This window comes from Callionymus lyra, chromosome 5 (genome assembly GCF_982586985.1).
Source record: "Callionymus lyra chromosome 5, fCalLyr1.hap1.1, whole genome shotgun sequence".
Taxonomy (NCBI): Eukaryota; Metazoa; Chordata; class Actinopteri; order Syngnathiformes; family Callionymidae; genus Callionymus; species Callionymus lyra.
Genome location: NC_141822.1, coordinates 22,474,956 through 22,494,828, shown reverse-complemented (window position 1 = coordinate 22,494,828; position 19,873 = coordinate 22,474,956). Strand labels below are relative to the sequence as shown.

General features: G+C 37.6%; 1 protein-coding gene across 1 annotated transcript in view; it reads left to right on the top strand.

The window, feature by feature from the left end:
* The window catches only part of nlgn4xa (neuroligin 4 X-linked a), an 88,394-nt gene that overhangs the window by 4,787 nt on the left and 63,734 nt on the right, over positions 1-19,873 (top strand). The window contains exon 2 of the mRNA XM_087791451.1: positions 8,701-9,390. Within this exon, the coding sequence (XP_087647577.1) occupies positions 8,946-9,390 (445 nt within the window). The 5' untranslated portion in view covers positions 8,701-8,945. The remainder of the gene's footprint in view (positions 1-8,700; positions 9,391-19,873) is intronic.

Here is a 19,873-nt window from a genome sequence, read left to right as displayed (position 1 = left end):
TGTTTGCTGTCGGGACCATATGCCCACAAACATGTGACTGACAGGTAGACGTTCAGTGCTGTGTTGCATATTCTGTTCGCCAGGCTCAACAATCTGCTATTGATATATTTAATTTGGTGTAAGCAGAAGCACTTGAGCCGTGAACGAGCAATTACTTCTCCCAACATCCTGTGGTGTCTCACAAACACACACACACACATGCGCACACACAGAGGAACACTAATTACTCAGTATTTCCTCCCTCGTGTGTCGTCTCAGAAGTAATTGACTGAATTTTACCTTTTTAACAACTTGGTGAAAAAAATAAGTTGGCTGGATTTGTCCTTGAGAAGTAATCTGTTCTTAATGACTAAAGCCAATGTAATACGTTCAAAATGAATGACTAAATTGGATCTTTTGGTTCAACTGCAGCTCTTACCATTTACAATATAGTAGCTTAAATCAGAATAACTGAAAACAGCAATCCCCAAATAATGATTAGTATTAAATATAATCCTTTTTTTTTTAACAAAAGTAAATCAATCAAACGTTGCTGAGTTTCAGAGATTGAAGGAGTCTGAAGGAGACCCTTATTAAACCTTATTAAAGTGTTATCTCTGGGTCATCTGACCCTGTGGCGTAAAAGCAAATGTGTTTGAGGCACCCCTTGTGAGACAACACAATAGTTGAAAAAAAATATTGAAAAAGATTGGATTCAATATTTCTGGATTGAGCCAAAATATTGACTTTTGTAAAATAAATAAATATTCTCTACTTTACTCTCTGACATTTCATATTCTAAATATTTATTTTATTCAATCAAAATGTTTCTGAGGTTAAAAACTGGAATAACTGTTGCAAAAAAAAACCCCACACTCATCACAAGTCAATCCAAACATTTAACAGAGTGAAGCCTTCCAGAATTGACTGAAGATGGAATCGAACATGAAACCTACTGTGAGGTCGAAACCCAAATATAACCCACTGTGCTGGAGACCTATTGTCGATGTAGTCAGCAAATAACATGAATTGTTTTACAATATAGGCTTTAAGAAGACTTCACATGGCGAATACATTTAAATAAACCAAAAAAAACAATGTTAATTTGCTTCATCAGCGATTATAGATGGAGGTAATTTGAGACGAACGCTCTCATTCTACTCATTATCCTACGCAGGAAGGATGAAAAAAATCATATGAGTTAACAGAAGCAGTCACGACAGATTCACCTCACATTTGTCTTCTATGATTCATGCTTCTTAAACATTCAACCACAGTATCCAGGAGGTGCGTATGATATTCATACATGTAGATAATCTGAAGCTCGGTGGTTCAAAGTATCAGTGTCATTTGGAGAACAGGGTGGCACACACAAGATCATTTTATATTGAAATGCAAATGCGAGCGAGCGACCTCATTGGTATTCATCCGACTTATCCGCTATGATCATTTGGAGTGAGAACAACGCTCGCCATCTCGCTGCCAAGGAGAGCGCTGGTGTGCAGGCTCCGTACTGAAGGACGGTTTGTCATGAAAACGCCACATTGTTACCAACGCGCCGCTCAAGAAGCACACGACGCTACTGAACAACGAGCGCCTCGCTCACCTGTGCGTACTCGCTTCTCGCCTCAACTCTTTTACCGTTTGATGCTCATCACGCTGCCCCCGGGCGTCCAACACAGCAGCCTCTGTTTCCTTATTTAGGTTCAGCCTTTCATTACAGTCATCATCGTCCTTCTCATGCTGCAGGCGCTAACAACTCAGGGCTCGTCCGCTGCTCCTGGAGTACATGCCCTGATCTGGAATAATCATCTCCCCAATGTAAACTGGATTTATTTTGCCGTCAAGATTCTATATAAACCGAAAGAGCAACATGGGGAACATGTGAAAGCTGTTGGTTGCTTGGTGAGGTAGCTAAGATTAGGACACGATATCTCACTGCTTAGCACCTCTTAAGTTACTGGCCTCTGATGGTCTCATGATTCCAGGTGCTGACATGGATTGGTAATAATGTCACGTGACCAGCTGATCATTTAGGGGTTCTGTAAAGGAAAATGTAAGCGTTTCATTATTAGCTATAACAGGTTTAAACATAGACCAAATCAAAAATGTCAAACTTCTACAAATATATCTATATCTATATCTATATCTATATCTATATCTATATCTATCTATAGATCCATCTATATCTCTCTCTCTCTCTCTCTCTCTCTCTGTCTCTCTCTCTCTCTCTCTCTCTCTCTCTCTCTCTCTCTATATATATATATATATATATATAAATATATATATGTTTATAACATAACATGTGACTTGTTGAAACCTTGTGTGTTAATATCTTGAAAAAAGTGAAGGGTTAATTTAGATATTTGATGTATGTGCCTGAAGTATTTGTATTTAAAGTTGGACTTTTTATGAGGTTGAGTATAAACATTATAAAGTAGATTAAGGTTGACTTGGTGATCTATAAAGATGATCAGTGTTTAGTACAAGCTAAAGAACACATTATTCATGTCAACAATTATACAGAGACTTCCAATAACAGTAAAGACATTTGCTTGTTAAGTGCTTGATAGAGAAAAAACAAACATGGAGATCATTAAGATATATTGAGCTTCCAGAAATAGAAATAAATAATGTCACAATAAGACTCATTTTAACTGTTCAGCCAGGTGGGTAAATATAAATATCAAAGGATTTTGTGATGGAAACCAAAAAGTGTCCATTTAAGCCCTAATTAATATTTTTGACCATGACTTGCTGGTTTCAACTATAAAACCAACACAAATAAAATCTTAAAATATTTTTAATATCAATGCTGCACTATTTAACTTTCGCAATTCGTAATTCACAGTAATTAACGATTAAGTATTAATCCTTTCTATGAATCGTAGGATTTCAAAATGGTCCCATAGACCAGACTTAAACATGTTTGCTATCTAATGATTAAAAACGTTCAATAGATCAAGAAGTTATGAATGATTTACAGTAAAATAAAAGTCCACTCTTTTTGATATCTGAATACATCTTCATCACCCCAAGAAAAATTATCAATTGCAGTATTTTATCTAATTCTACTTGTGTATTTATGTACCCGTTTGTCACATGTCCCAGTGAAAGCATCAACTTAAGGCTGGTTAATGAAAGATTAGTGCACGCCCTCAGGCTACCTTCACATTCGCTGAGGGCATCCTGGTGCCTGTAGGCAAGTGTTGTTTACTCCTGCCATGGACGGAAATACAAAGTGTACGAGGCGCTTTGATTGTAAATAAATAAACGCAGCCATTTAATAAACCTGCCAGCCTCCATTTGTCTTCCGACATTGCTCATGTGTTTACAACCCCTGAGTTTCCCATTTTAGCTGCAGGTCTTAAAGCGTTTAAGACTCATTCCAGGTCGAAGAAAATCATTTCTCCTTTATTAATATGCAAAGGTGTGTAACGTCATTAGTGCAGAGATAGCGGAGCCGCTGGGTTAAAAATGAAGATTCATTAGGTTTTATATTCGGTTGCACTCAGTAAACTGCAGCCGTATTAAGACTGAGTGGAGGCGCTGCTAAGGCGTGTTTTCCATGGTCCAAATATAAAGAATCCAGGGGTATTAAACAGCATTTGGGTTTGTGTGACATACAATTAAATGATTACAATATTTACCATCCCCGGCAACACGCTGGTGCTACTAATTTTATACATTCTTTCATACCTCTTTAAACATACTGCAATGTCTTGTGTTTTGTGTGAAGGGCAGATACAGCAGGTATTTAAATCAAGCTTAAAAAAAACAACGGCATACAAATAAGTGTTGAACAGAAGCAGGTATGGATCATAAAACTCAGAATACTGTTTCATGAAGAATCAACTGGTTGGGAGCAATATCTAGTCCCAGTTTTCCCTTCAATTAATTTGAGACTTGTTAAAAAAGTCCAACTAAGAAAAATACTTTTGTGTTATTGGTGTTTTCTTCATTGAATTGTTCTACAACATGTGAGGGATAAGGAGTCCGTGGTGTAAAGTTTTGGGATGAACAGTTGAGAGACGTCTGGATAACATATAGTTTGACACATACTGTATATATTTAATGGCCCTTGTTGCCCAGATACTATCGTTCTTAAGGACGTAAGAACGCTCTTAAGAAGGCTCCGGCTAAGAGATAGAAGAGTTTCCCAGACACGTTCTTAGTTGCCTTTTTAGGAGAACATTTAAATCAAGACAAAGAAGCTTTGTAAGAAGCTCTTAGTGGAGTTCAATAACATGTTTCCTTGAAATCTGTGAAATACCCAAGGATTGTTTTTTTATCTTTAATTTGTTTTTTTGGAGTGTAAACCATTAAGTTATAAGGTGTTTTTTTTTATTTTGTTATAGAATTCCTATGCCTTTGAATGCATCATTCGCTTATCTTAAGACATTTTTATTTGTGCAGGCTTTTCCTTGATTTTCTGGAACTCCTGTGTTGTTGGAATGAAGCTGGACTCACTGGTGACAGTTGCTGAGAGGAGATCATTGAACAAACTACTGTCCATCATGGATGATGACAGTCATCCTCTCAGCACTGTCACCAGTGAGCAGAGAAGCAGAATGAGTGCACGAATGCTCCTACCCAGGTGCAAGACAAATAGACTCAGGGACTCATTCATCCCTCAGGCTATTAAGTTGTACAATTCTGAGTTTGGGGGCAGGAGTGGAGTGAGAGTATCTGGATGTTCTGTTCCATGTTAGTCTTTGTATCCTTTGTCTTTGTTGTTTTTCTTTGACTCTATGTTCTTTGTCTTTATCTTTATACTTAGATTGTGTCATCTTCTTCTTCCGCTTATGTTCTTTTTCTTATTTTATTTTTTATGTATTATTTTTTATTGTTTATGAAAAATTGCTGGCTACTGGAAAAAAACGATACCTTACCTTACCTTGTTCTCGGTGTTATCTTGATCTTTTAAGTATATATTTTATTGAGTATTGTTTTGATTGATTAAGCGCTTTGTTACCCTCACCTGAAAAGCGCTCTATAAATCTAAATTACCGACTTACTAACTAACTTACTCATGAGGATCGGTACAAAACAAGTTTAGGTGTTTTTTTCTTCCAGTCTTAAATTAATATATGTTGATTTATTGCAGTGTGTAAATGCAAAAGGGCAGTTTTATGTTGTTTTATGGATAAATTAGACTCAAAAAGAGGATTTATTGCTAAATCCTAGTAGTACCATAAACTCACATGTGCTGATGTGTACGGAAAACAGATAAAATAAATGTGTATTGAGTAAGAAACCTGTTTATCGACTGTGTAGAGTTTCTCGGACTATGTTTCTTCTACATCTTCAAATCCAAATTAAGAAGCTCCTCAGATACTGTTAGCCTCAGTTTCTTGCGCCAGTTGTTTACCAAATATTTTGGTACATTTATTATACAAAACTACAACAACGTAGTAACAACTTAGTTCAACCAGCAACACATAATTGGTGAAAGTTTTCTCGCAAATTACGTGTTTCTGCCACTTTTAACAATCAGTGGGTTTTCTAGTTACCGCCTATCCAATCACAAAACCACTCAGGCAGTCAGTCACACTCACGGAAGTGAAGTCAGAGATCTGTTCCCAGACTGCAAAAGATTATGCAAATCAAATGATGGAGATGCTTTGAGGTGAGCAAAGAGAGACTCTCCTAATTTAGGGATTGACAAAGTTCTGACCTATTAAAGCATACACACACATAAACACACACAAAACTTTTGAAATGTTGATACTTTCTCTTTTCTCGCATACCAAGTGAAAAAAACATCATCATACAAGTAAAAAGCCCTTAAAAACAGAATCTTAACTTGTTTCCCACTTATTTTGGTCTCCTTACCTTTCAAAAATAATTCTGTGGCATATTTTGATGGATATGATTCAAATTTGGGAGAAATCTTCTGGAAATATATATATTCCCAGAGTCTGGGGCTTGTTAACTGCATTCTGACATAGACGCCGTTCCACCTTGTCGTCAACAACATCTTTTTATTTTTGAGTGCGTGTGTTTTTGGCAAGTTGTCAACCACATAATTGTTACCATGGAAACAATGCTCAGGCAGGTTTTGGACAAGACTTTCAAGGGTGACTTTCATTAAGCCTTGACCATTCTCATCACTTTTCTGTGTTCTAGATCGTGTTTGTCTGTTAGCTCAGAATAAAAGAGAATTTGGTAAGAACTCCCACTAAAAATATTTTCGGTCATAACTTCATTATCAATCTCTCGTGAAGTCGGCCAGTATGACCTTGTGTCTTCATTCTCAACGAATTCAAAGCTGATTTTGTTTCATCCAAAATGTATGAAAGCTGACATTGACTCTGTGTATTTAACAACCCCAGTGCTTTCTGTTCGTAATTGACACGATAGGGGGTTCTTTTCGGGTCACTATGAGATTTAATAATTAATCCACCGTGACTTGGAGTGACACACAATCTTATGCCAGTGAAAGGGTAATTAATCAACTTTTTTTTTTTTTTTTGCCGGATCAGTGAGGCATGACAGTTACTCCAGCTAAACCAGTTAAATAAATAAAATCATACGCATATGAAAAAATGCATCAGGACCTCGGGGCAACAGAATTAAGCAAAAGCTCTCACATGAAATTAAATTAAACTGGTTGCTTGCAGTCTGGAGTTGACATTAAGGTCCTAGAGACGCTTGCTTAGCCAAATTTAGAGGGTTTACAGGGGCCTCGCGGAGAAAGCTACAAGTGAAATGGAATTTAATAATGTAGGCGGTTCTCTAGAGGTTAAATGTATTTACCTTCAAAGCGTACATTAAACATCAGGGTTCACGGATATGCCTGGAGAAACTTCAAACCACGTCGCCGAGCTTGTCGAGAATAGTATGTCTAGATGTGGGATCTCAAACTTGAGGATGAAAATAAATTCTGACATAATGTCCAAAATCCCCAACTAAACCACAAAGAAATCCATAAACTGTTTGTCAGAAATGTTTTTAAAAAAACTGCTGAAAGACCCTCCAGCCTGCAGCCGGGTCTCCTCAAGAACTGACCTTGTGTGGCCCCCGGGCCGGTAGAGTTGAAACCCCTGGTCTAGATAAACATTACAGTTTAACTATCTTATTTTTTTTTATTGAGTAGCATTTAGCTTAGAGCAATAATAAGATACAAGTGTTTTATAACCTACAGAACCTTTCCTGGGGATGTTTGCCTTAAAAGGTCAACTAATGTGAAAACTCTCCTGGCTCGCTCACATGTTTCAAATGTTGAAGTCTTCCTCTCCAAGATGCAATAAGTCCCTCATCAAAACCATGTTTTGAAGTTATTCCTTCATAGATTTCCCCCTGTCTAAAATTTCGGCGAATGAGAGGTTACGAGAGCGAAGTCCTCCAGTATGATGGACTTCACTCCTTCTCCAGCCGGCTGTAATCACGGCCCACTATGTCGAACAACAATTCTCTTCAAGTTGGAAACTTCCAGGGTTGATAACGCGCGGTGACAAACCTTAATGTTTGGCCAATCACAGCAGAGTGGGTGTGGTTAAGAAATTTCTGTGGGCGGGGCTTCAATGAAAAGAGAGTTTTGTACAAACAGACACATACTAATGAGTACAATAGATTCCAATATCTATTTAAGACACACTTAAATCAACACATTAGTTGATCTCTAAATGTATTCTCTCTCACTCTAGCTTTTGGCTATCTAGGAGGCGTCTGCAGAAATAAATGATGGAAATCATCCTTACTTTATATTCAGTAAATCTGGTATGTTTGACCTATATTAATTTCAGGGGGGGGGCTGCCCCACTTTAACCATCTTCTCTATGACAAAAAGAGCTGGAAATCTGGAAATTTTTCATTACTTAGTATGTTGTACAAATTTAAATATGATTTAAAATAGCGTGCACACACACACATACAAAAAAAGGCACACCTATTATAAAAAAGAATCAGTTTATTTAAAATGCACGTCACATTTGATCAATTACAAATACGATCTTTTGTGAATGACTTTTACTGTAATCTGTATCAAAGAGCTCAACCATGAGTTAATTTGAGTCGACAGCTGAAATGGAAACTCAAGCAGATGGTGTACAGCGGGAGGCCCGTTACATCATGACGCCGGAAAATAATACATCAGCCAATCACTCAAGCTCACCATAAATCATTTGTCAATGTGGCGGGACAGTCATCCAACCAGTACACTGGGCCATTCGTTTGCTTGCTCAACGAGAAGGAGGTTCTGTGTTAGATGACAGTCGCTCAGCTGCTAGGACAGAAACTTGTGGAAATTGTGGATACCCCTCGTTCAAAAGTTGTCATTCTCTCTGTTCTTTCTGTTCTCACCTAAAATATTTGAACCTTAGTTTGTGGTTGAAATGCCTTTTCTGTCAAGCATTTGTTAGCTGATGAAGCTTTTTGAAGCATTGTCATGTTGTTTAGTGGTCAGTAGGTGGTGCCCTCAGTGTCAATATTATGTGAAGGTGCAAAAGAAGATCTGTTACAGGGAGTATATTATAGTAAAGAGAGTGTGATCTAATGTATTCAGAATTAAATTATACTGTTTTGTGAAGCTTCATCAAAACTGTTGAAAACGAAAGGAACCAGTTAAGTCAATTTGGCCTCTTAAAAAAGGTTGAATATAATTGAAATGTTGTACTAAACTTAACATTATTTTGGTTGTACTGAACAGTTTTTATTTTCCTGTAAGTTGTTCATCAGTTAGTTGAGATATCCATCTTTAAATATATTCTGTTGTTTCAGGGTTGGTGGCGAAAAGGACCAGCACCGTGGGCTCTCCTGTGGACTGGACTTGGGATTTGAAAGACATCACCACTCATGCTCTCAGAATGGGGACCTCTAAGGAAGCTGCTTGGTGTGGCTGGATTTCTGTCTCCGAGCTGGTAGTCTGAAGAGAGAGGAAGGAGACGCGTATCTGGGAGTCCAACGGCGGTGGACGCAATCGGGAACGACAACCACAGCCTTTTTGCGCTCAGCACGGCGGGAGCATGTCAACGCCCGGAGGTTTTCCATGGATGTATCCTGCCAAGCCTGGTCTGCTGATCTGGATTGGGCTTGTGTCCATCTTTGTAGCTGCCACTCAAGCCCAGCATCACCCTGTGGTCACCACTAATTATGGGAAATTGCGAGGCGTAAAAGTGACTTTACCGAATGAGATTCTGGGACCGGTGGAGCAGTATCTAGGGATCCCGTATGCGCTAGCTCCGATAGGGGAGCGGAGGTTCCAGGCGCCGGAGCCACCCATGTCCTGGCCGGGCATCAAGAACGCCACACAGTTTGCCCCAGTTTGTCCTCAGTTCTTAGAGGACCGTTTTTTAATCAATGATATGCTCCCAGTGTGGTTCACGGCCAACTTGGATACAGTGGTGACTTACGTGCAGGAGCAGAGCGAGGACTGTCTCTACTTGAACATCTATGTCCCCACAGAGGACGGTAAGTCAACAACATGAAAATGTCTGTTGTTTCTCGCACAGATCTGTCAATGGAACGATGGTACTTCAACGTGTTTGTAAGAATTCAATGTGGATTAGATTGTTCGTCTCTTTTTGAACATGAATTACAATCGATAGGTTCTTCAGTAAAATACACCAAAATAAATTAGTTTTAACATTTATTAGAGACTCAAAAACATACATCTCTGTCCCAACTTTTACATTCAAACATTTAAGTCTTGTGTATCATGATTAGTAGTTATATTATCTAAATATATATATATATATAAATTCCATGTTATATATATTGTTTGACTCCGAAACCTCAAAGAATTGTTAAAAAAATTAGCATGCAAATTACTGGAACCTCGGTGAAGGAGATTTGGAATTAAAAAAAATGACACCCTATAATCCACCCTGATTTTCTCTCTTCTCCCCCTCTCTCTCTTTAGTGATGAAGTCAAATGTTAAGAACATGAATCTTCTGTTGGGATATGCAGGGAACAACATACCACAGTTTACATAATACTTTTCATTGTGTGTGGTGTGCAATGAATATGCAGTGAATACCGGATCTTTCCGAAAATTGTATTTCAGTAAAAGGCCTATTTTTATTCTTATAGAGAGGGTTCAAAGTAGAAGCATGTTTTAGGAAGCGTGGGTTGGTGTGAATGGTTGCGGAAGCACTTTAACGTCTGTGTCTGGCAACATCTTTGGCAGCTCGCTACTAAAATTAGTTCTGTGGTGCAAGATAGTGCAGATTAAAGAGTGCAAGAGGACGTGGCAGATAATCCCGTCACCTTTTGTACCTCTCTCTATTCCCTTTTTAGTCACGTTACCACACAGAATCAAAATGCTTTAGTGCTATTCTCTTCTTTTTTTCCTTTGTTACATGTTGAAATATGAATATACAGCTATTGATCTGGGGGTGTAAATAGATGTCGTGGAAAGGGAAAACTGAAAGCGTATGACTTGTAAATATGGGCGTCCAATTTCAGTCATACCTAAAACTGCCTTCCCACAATCGTTGAGTTGCTTCTAAAGAATGCTGAGTCGGCAGCAAAAATCATATTTGTTATAAACTAATATATATGGTGGTTGGAGTTGCCTCCCACCAGAGAACTTCTAAATAGAAATCCTTCGAGGACCCTCCAAATTAATGAGGCACAGACTTGACTAATGAATTCCTGTGAATCAGCATACTCAGAAGTTGCTCTCGCTTCTCCCAACTCGTGAGGATTCATGGACTCGTGGGGATCAATCCTACGCATTTAAGTGAAAAAAAGAGAAATGTTGAGAAAATAAGAAGGAAAAAAATAAAAAGCTCTCTTAGAAAAGAAGGCATTTTGAAATGGATTCCTTTCAGTGATGAAGCTCTTGAGGGGAATTCTGCTTCTGTCTGACAGATCCACTTGTGTCCACATTGCCTTGATCACATCGTATGATGCTTGACTTTGACAAGTTGCTGTGAGAAAGGCCTGCCATCAGAACAAGAAGTATTTTCGCATCTGCCGTTTCATGTCAGATAAAAACAAACAGTAAAAAAGTGAAGAAAAAAAAAATCACACACCCACCTGTCATTCTACTGAGGATTTATTCGCTGTCAATCAAGATTATCACTGGGAAGTTTTTTAATTGTGATAATCTTTTAGGTAATAGATCTTGTAATCTGACACATTTTGGTCGCATTCGCACACTCAGAGCTACTTAGCTGTTGGTTACCTAAACAAATGAACAAAAGTGAATGTTGTAATATGTTGCAGTCTAAAAAAAAAATGCCACTTCCTAATCTATCCATCCAAATGATATACCAAGTTTTTTGGATGTTCAGTCTTACAGTGTCGTGTCCTTAAAGTTAAATAAAACATTAAGAAACAATTAATTTTTGCAACATTTTTGTGATGTTGAAAATAGTAATAAAGTACTTTTCAAGATGACACGTCTACTGATCAAGCCTGGTTCTGTTATTCATCCATTTATTATCATTACATTGCAATCTCACTTTAGACTCAAAGGGAGATTATTTTGCACTGATTCTTGTTGGTTTTTAAAGAATAAAACTATTACATAATCCATCCTCAACCTTAACCATATCTCTAAAACCGAGGATTTTGTTTTTGTTATGCTCTATCTTTCCTCTCATAAAAGTTACCAATCATTAAATTATTTATCCACTATTTGTTTTCAAACGATAAATCAATGCTTCACCCATTCATCCAAAAGTGTGTTTTTAGGTACAACCCTGGCTCTGGATTTTGAATATTCCAGTAAATTGTCTTTTTCGCCTGCCATGGATTTGTTCTGGCGTCACTTACTCATAACACAATTTATCCAAGAATTTATTTGTACACCTGTTGCTGAAAGTGGCTTGAAGCAAATTTCTTCTTTTATAAAAACTTTTCTAGGAGAAAAACGAAGAAAAATATAATTGATTCAGGTTAAAAAAGAATAAATCTTTGAACTTTACTTTCAAAGGCCTTTTCAGTGGTGAACTTGTTGGCAATATTTGGGCGAAAAGACCAGGTCTGGATGTAAGAATTTCTGATTAGAAAAAAATGACTTAGAGGGAGAGTTCACACAAAATTCAACCTTCACCCATTTTCTACTCGACCTCATGTCGACTAAGGATTGGGAGAATGTACGGCGTAATCTGTGTCTTTTTGCAGTTGAAGGCATAATAATAATAGTCATACATCGTTTTCTATAGCACTTTACAGGATACGCAAAGATGCTTTACATAAACCAAAAAGTGTAGATAACATGCATACAGAACAAGATAAAAGGAAACAACAAGCAGGTAAAGTAGAAAGGAAAAGGAGAGAGGGTGGAAATGAGTCAACAAGTGACATAGGTGCTATTAAAAAGATGTGTTTTGAGTTGTTATCTGAAAGGTGGTAGCGAGTCAGCTTTTCGGCAGTTCCAGAGGGTGGTGGCGGCATTGGCTCTTTCCCCAATGGTGCGATATTTGATTCTGATGATCGATTTGAAGACATTTAAAAACATCCACAAATACCTCCATGGTGCTCGTCTGTAACGTCCATCTTTTATTGAAGCCCCGACAAGAAAAATCTTTCAGAAAAAAATGAAACAAGTCGATATTTGAAGCTTGTTTGTAGCAGAAGCTAAAAGGCAGGAAACACTGCGGGTAAATATTCTCATGTCGAGGCTTGAATATAAAAGGTACATTACAGCAGTATGGATGTATTTTAATGTTTTTTTTTTGGTTCGTCTTTTTGGACGCAGAAAAGTGAGCTCTGGTCGCCACAGTCATATGGACATACAGTAGATATCTGCCTATAACTCAAAAAAGACACAGATTACTCTGAAAATAATCCCAACCCTTAGTAACAAGAGGATGAGTAGAAAATAAATTCAAATTTTGGGAGAACTATCCCTTTAAGTCTACTTGCATTTTCCAGATCATTCAGTTATTCAGTCATAAATGAAATTGTGGTCCTCTCTGACCCACGATGCAAAACATTAAAGACATTATACACTTAATAAAAATAAATAACCAACAAAATGAAATAAATAATCAACAAACTTAAATAATCAACTATAAAACAGAATATGGTGTTGGTAGTTATCCTCATGTTATCCACCAGTGCCGCCACAGAGATGCAGTTCAGCATAGCAGCACACGGTTGGTCAGGTTCTTTCAAACCAGGGTTTATAATAATCCAGATCTGTAATGAATCTCTGCACAGCTGATTCCAGGTTACATGGCTCATAAAAAGGCTCCTACATTTATTTCAAACACTGATCATACGTGACTATCATACGTGACAAGCCTGTTATTTCCAGAACATGTAGGACACACTGAAGTTTTTCCACAAAATCCACAAAGATCATTTTTGTAACTCGTGCACGCGTACTCTATCCAATAATCCAGCAGGGGATTGAAAAAGGTTTTCATAAGAAGGTTGTTATTGTAAAACATGGTGCATTACAATTGTCCAGGATGCACCATGGTAAGCTCCATTTAATGGATTTTCAGTGTGCTCAGATTGAAGTACAAGAAGATATGCGTGACTGCCACTCTTCTATTTGTTCGCTCCAAATAGTACCTACATATTTTAGCGTGTGTCCTGTTAACCATGGTTTGAACTCCCTAGACATCAATGTGTCCCTCCTAGTTAGAGATTCTGAATTTACACGTCGCCTACGTTTCTTTAAAATGGCGCTCTTTAAAATCTAATGCAACAACAGGCTCTGTCTACGCTCATCATTGTCAGGTGATAACTCGCTTGCCAGCGCACAGACATTAAAGTGTTTTTTTTTAGTGTTGGCAGATGAGAACACAATGTCCAACATGACCAAAGACAAGAGGTTTCGACATCAGAGTAATGAAGCAGTTATTTAGTGACGGTTAGATGAAGCTTCATGTTCTATTTTGTGAGGTCAGAGATGGTTCCCCTCAGGTTAACAATGATTTCATTGGTTATTCAGTATGAAAACTAGTTAGCATCCTGAATAGACTTCAATATAACTTGGAATAAACCAACCTAGTGCTAGTAAATTTAATTCAAGTCATCAAAAACTTTATTTTTCTGTAACTAGGCTGTTTCACTGCATAAATCTGCACTCATGCTGACAGTAAACCACATACAATTTTTTAGGATCCACTTTAAACAATGTATTATGGTCTGCTGGACTGCTAAACAGGAAGCATTAACAATCCTTGCTTCATCTTCAATTTTCCACTTCTTCGGCAAAGTGTGTTACAAACACAATATTGTCCCCTCCCTTCCTCCAACAGCGTGTGCTTCAGCACCAGCCATGATTTATCCACTTCCAGCTCTTAAATCTCAACGTCCTCTTTTCTCTGCGTGGAGTGCTTACCTACCTACATAAAATTGATCTGTTGCAATTGACGTTTTAAAACAACTCTTTGTTGACAACACATCTTAGTTTTGTTTAGGTCAATTTTCATTTATTTTCTACAGTTTATCACCTTATTTGGGGGCTGCAGATGCAGGAGCCTATCCCAGCTACTTAGGGCAAAAGGCGGGAGACACCCTGAACAGGTCGCAGGTCACACAACGACAAACGCAGAAACTAACACACCTACTGACATTATAGAGAACTAAAATACCAAGAGTAAACCAACACAAGCACGGTGAGGATATACATGTGGCAGTATTCTGGCCACTATTACCACTAATATTACTTAAATTAATTAATAAATACCCTGTAAAAAGCGTAATGGCTTATTTATTTGGGTCATGAATTAAATAAAAAACAAAAGAATATCATTATCGTTCGGCTTATATCATGGGTCCCAAACCTTTTACACAATTGTATTTGTACTGTAGGTATTATTCTTGGCACAGGCTTCAGACGTCTCACTGTAACGCTGAATCAAAGGGAGCGCGGGGCTGGTTTCTTTACAAAAATATATAGACAGATGTTTCTCGTTGTGCACTGGTTTACAGGTTTCTTTCTTCTTAGTATACTTGACTGAAACAAGAGTTTTTACCTGTCAAGAATCGCAGGCTAATGTTGTTATGGAGTAAATATATTTTTTAATTAAATACATTTCAGTCTCAAATAGTAAAATATAGCAGAAACTGTATACAATTCTGTGCCACCTAAAAACAAATGCCTTAAGGACTGTTAAGTGGCCCCAGCCGATGGTTGCGAACCATTATAGATTGATAGATAGATGGACGAATGGATAGATGGATGGCTCGATGGATGGATGGATAGATAGATAGACTGACGTTATTAATCCCTTGGGTTTCAAGTACAGAAAGTTTCATTAAAGAAACAAACAAAGTGCAAAAAAAGAGAACAAATTGCAAGGGATGACAAAGTGCAAGTATATATATAGAACATAGATCAAATAGTCATTATCTTTTTATATTGTAGAAATGCTTGTTAAATGGAGTTCGATTGATCACATTTTTTAATCAAAACTAAAAAAAAAATTGCTTCACCAGCTGACTGTATGTTAACCGCTGTGAACTTCTTCATAAGATAGAACTACACAATACTGTGTTCCGTGTCTGAAATAGGATAAACTGCTTAACATACTGTTTCCATGTGCTCACAATACTGATCATGTTTTATTATAAGGCATAGTGGTTATCAAGGTGATCCTTAAATCTTAATTATCTGATTGTTTTTAAAAGGATTGTGTCATGGGGGGATTTTTGTATTTACCAAAAGAAACATTTCTAAGTAAACATGCAATTCTTTTTTAAATGACTTAATTTAAGGGTCTCGCATCTGTAAATCTGTAGACACTGGTCTAGAAAGACGCTCTAGAAATAACCATTGCCTACTTACTTACTTACTTACTGGAATTTTCTCCCCTACTTATTTTTGATGTTGTTGATGAATTTAAATGATGATTATTTGTGGTTGTTGATGACAGTTACCACTAAACTGACCTGAAGCTTATTGGTCATCATTTCAAATAAATCTTGTAGCGTTACTAAGTCGAGTCCAATTGAATTTTGAAAACAAACATTTTTATTGGCCAGTGATCAACAACACAAACCGGTTTACAAACAACCACCGTGCTATTGATTCATATGCCTGCGTGTTGACATTTATGGATAGAGTTTAATACACCAGAGTTTGTGTGTTTTAATTTTTTCTCGGTCAGAGCAGACGCGGACATTCACGCTTGGTCAGCTCACACTGACATGGCACCGGCCACTGTTTGTGCAGCTTGTTCTCGCAGCATGCAGCTACATTTGTGCAAACACTCTGCCAGCGGAGCAATGATGCCATTCGTGTGCCTGCTGAGACAGTCTCCACTATTTATTGATCCGTCAATGCTGCAGTGTAATTGTTGAGGCATGAGGAATTGAAACAAGGGCGCGATATACTCGGAAAGAACACACAGCCACTGGCAGCACAGACACACACCAACCTTTATGTCTCCCTGTTTATTTTATTGTTCCACTGAAAATATTGAATACCTTTCTCAACCCCATATTGTACTGTGTACAGAGTTTGAAAGAAATGGATGTCCAAAATAAGTTTTTATTTCGTTTTTCTTTTGTAATTATCGAAAGGCCTTTTATGAAAACTCAAGATTGTAATACTGTGAAACCTCTCTTCAACTTATTATATGCTGTGTAAGGGTTTATTTCAGTCTGTTCTTTTATTTTATGGAGCTGACTCAGCATTTCTAAGACGAAAGTGTTCTAAATCGTTCATCTTCCTCACCCGTTCTTTGTCACTGTGTAGTTGATTACAATTCAGGTTAAATAAGGACAGTTACTGTTTAACATTTGTGTCCTCTGGATAGAAACAGGAAATTAAAATATCAAATAGCCCTCAAACAGGACTAATTGTGTTTGGTATATATATATATATATATCAATATGTGGAAACATGAATACTAATACTTCAGAAAGTATATCTTAGGAGATTGAAAGGGACAAAATGAACAAGAGTTCCTTTTATTATTTGCCTTATTATGCTTTACTATTTCACTGAACCTAATATTTAATTCTTACTTTAATGTATGTTGTTATTTTTTATTTATTATATTACATAATACTTACTTTATCTATGTCCTTTCATCATTTATGTTTGTCATGCGATCCTTTATCTATGTCATATGAACATTATGTATGTCATGTGATCAGCACATCGGCAACTTGTACGCGTTATCTTGATTTTTGATACTGTATATATGTGGAAAGGTTTTAACGTGCAGTCGTCCCCAGTATCCAAGAAAATACCTCGCAATGCACTTCGTAGCCACACAATCCTTCATCCAAATAACATAGAACAGCTACACATATAAAATCAACCACTCAAAGGTTTCTACAAAAGAACCCATGGTCACTTTGTCATAAAATCTCCTCACGGTCTTAATAATGACTTAACAAAATGGAAGCATTTAGAAACACAATACCTTTAGACAGAAAATGTAGGCCAGGTAAACTTGTGAAACGGTTGTGGTCGCCTTCAACTTGATGTGGCCTTCATATTAGCTCAATAACGGTGAGTAGAGAACTTCAATACAAAGGTTTGCATGGCAGCTGTGTCAGAGGTGTACTGTACATCACCAAGTGCAATACGAAGCGTCAAAGGCAGTGGTGTAGAGCAGTGGGGATGTGTTGTCTAGAGTGAGGCTCCTCCATCTTTCATTCTGATGAATGAGTCTAGCTTTGGTCACGAGAATCGTACTTCATTGTGTTAAAGTGTGTAGAGATTTCAAGCACGACTGTGCCCCATTTCACAAAGCTAGGCCCATAATGACAAGGATGAAAGACCTCTAACCACGACCCTATTGAACGCCTTTTTGATGAATTACATCGGAAAACTGAGATCCATGTCTGCTAACTTCAGCATGACGCTAAGAATGAGATGTTACTCAAGTTTATAGGCAAACCAAGACTGTTGTGGTTGAAGAACATTGGTCTTAACCACTAACCACAGCATTTACCTTAACTTTCTCAGTCGAGGTGAAAAGGTCCAGAATTGTGCTACAAACATCAGGAATGTGGAGAATCCCTTTCTATCCACCTGTGTAAGTCATAATATCTCTAAACTAAAAAGATTAGAAAGAAAAAACTACTAGAGAGAAATATAAAGGCCTAAAGGAATTCCACACATGCCTTGTCTGACAAAAATATGTGGATTTATATATTTTTTGAAACTGTAGGTTGATAAAGTTAACGTGTTTTGGTTGCTGCTAAATTCATTTAAAATAAGTTATCAAGCTGCTCTAACCCTTGTGTCGGCTCTGGGTCAAAATGACCCGGTGGCCCGAAAACAGGTATCTAAGGTATCATCTTGTGTTGTTTCTGGATCAAAGTGAACGACCTCCCTGGTTTCCATAAATACATATGCAGTGATGGAGGTCATTCATCTTGACATAACACAAGGGATACCTCAGACATTTGTTTTCGGGCCACCGGGTCACTTTGACAACAAATTACATCTCTGTCAATTGGTAAACTGTTTGTATAAATAGGGCTGGGTATCAAACTCTGGTTGTTTTGTGTCACCCACGGAAATTCTTTATTAGTAGTACCAAGTATTGAAACACGTTTTGTCTTTCGGTGCCAAGTTCCGATAACCAGGCATGATCCAAACTTCATAATATGCATATCATTCTGAAGAAAAACTGTTTAGTGAAAAATTCAGTAAACATCGAGTCGATTTGTCATTGGTTAGCAAGTGTTCTTTTGCACTGGAAATGATGTATTTTTCTGTAATAAAACAGCTTGAAATAGAAATGTAGCAAAGGTGAAAATTAACCTCAAGATTTATACTATATGTAATGTCATTTTCCTTTTAGTTAGAATTGATCTTATAAAATTGTAAATCGAAAAAGGTATCGGTATCAGAACCAGTATTAAAAAAAGAGAGCGATACCGAGCCCTTATTATACATGATGCATGAGTTCCATATCACGGGTGTTTTTTATTTATTCATGCCAAAATCTTGTGACCAGTTAGTTGTACAGTCCTAATGAGATCCGTTTGACATCGGTTCTTAAGGTTGTACCATGAGCCCGTCTTAGATCCGTGTCATCACAAGCCTCTGAATATCAGCAGGAAAGTGCTTCTGTCAGCAGGAACAACCTGAATACATTTTCCTAGTCAAAAAAAGGATGAAGGGTTTTGTCTACATATGTTTGATCTTCGGTGTAGATCATGTTCTGTGATATCTGTGTTGGAAGAACAGGATCAATGCCTTACATGATTGATCTCCGGGTGATCATTAGAACCTCACTAAATGCTGACCTCAGCTCTGCACGTCTTCTCGGAGAAGCATCAGCGCTTCGTCTGGGGCCGATCTTGTTGTTTGATGTTTCATCGACAGGAGTGTGAATCACTCCATCGGCGATCGAACTGTTGACACCTCATCGAAGTTCATCAGCACTGAGTCCTGTTTTCCTCTCAACATTTTTTCCCCCTTACGTTTTAACTTCAATACCTTTAAATGATCTTCTGTTTCCTCTTGTCACCAGAAGTCAGATCACACAGACCAGTGTCGGATTTCAACAATAATGATGTTTTTGTTTCTTTTTCTTTCTTTCTTTAATTCAATTTGTCCGCCTCCTTTTTTCTTAACCCTAAAATACTTTGCACATAACTGTGTGGCGTGTCCAAGCAAAGAAAAAAAATGTTACAAGTCTAAATTGAAAAAACTAATGTTGTGTACAAGCATCTTCTAGTCCATGGCAGTAAGTCGTATTGCAGCAAAAGCCGCTTACTGAGGGAAACTGAACCGCCTCAAACAGTCTCACCTTCTTAAGAGACAGCTACATTTTCCCCACATAAATAGTTGAACTGTTTTTGTCTAGCACATTTCCTCAAGATCACTTCTGCACCAAGTCACTGAAGCATCATGAAAGGTCGTGAGCGAGTGACTCGCACCTAAATTTGAATCTTCCTTTTTCTGCGACTGAGAAAAGGTAATAAAGTGGGTGCTGTGGGGTTGAAATGTAAGCAATTAAATATGTTTATGTTTAGGGAAAATGCTTTTTAAAAAGTGCACCATGTAAA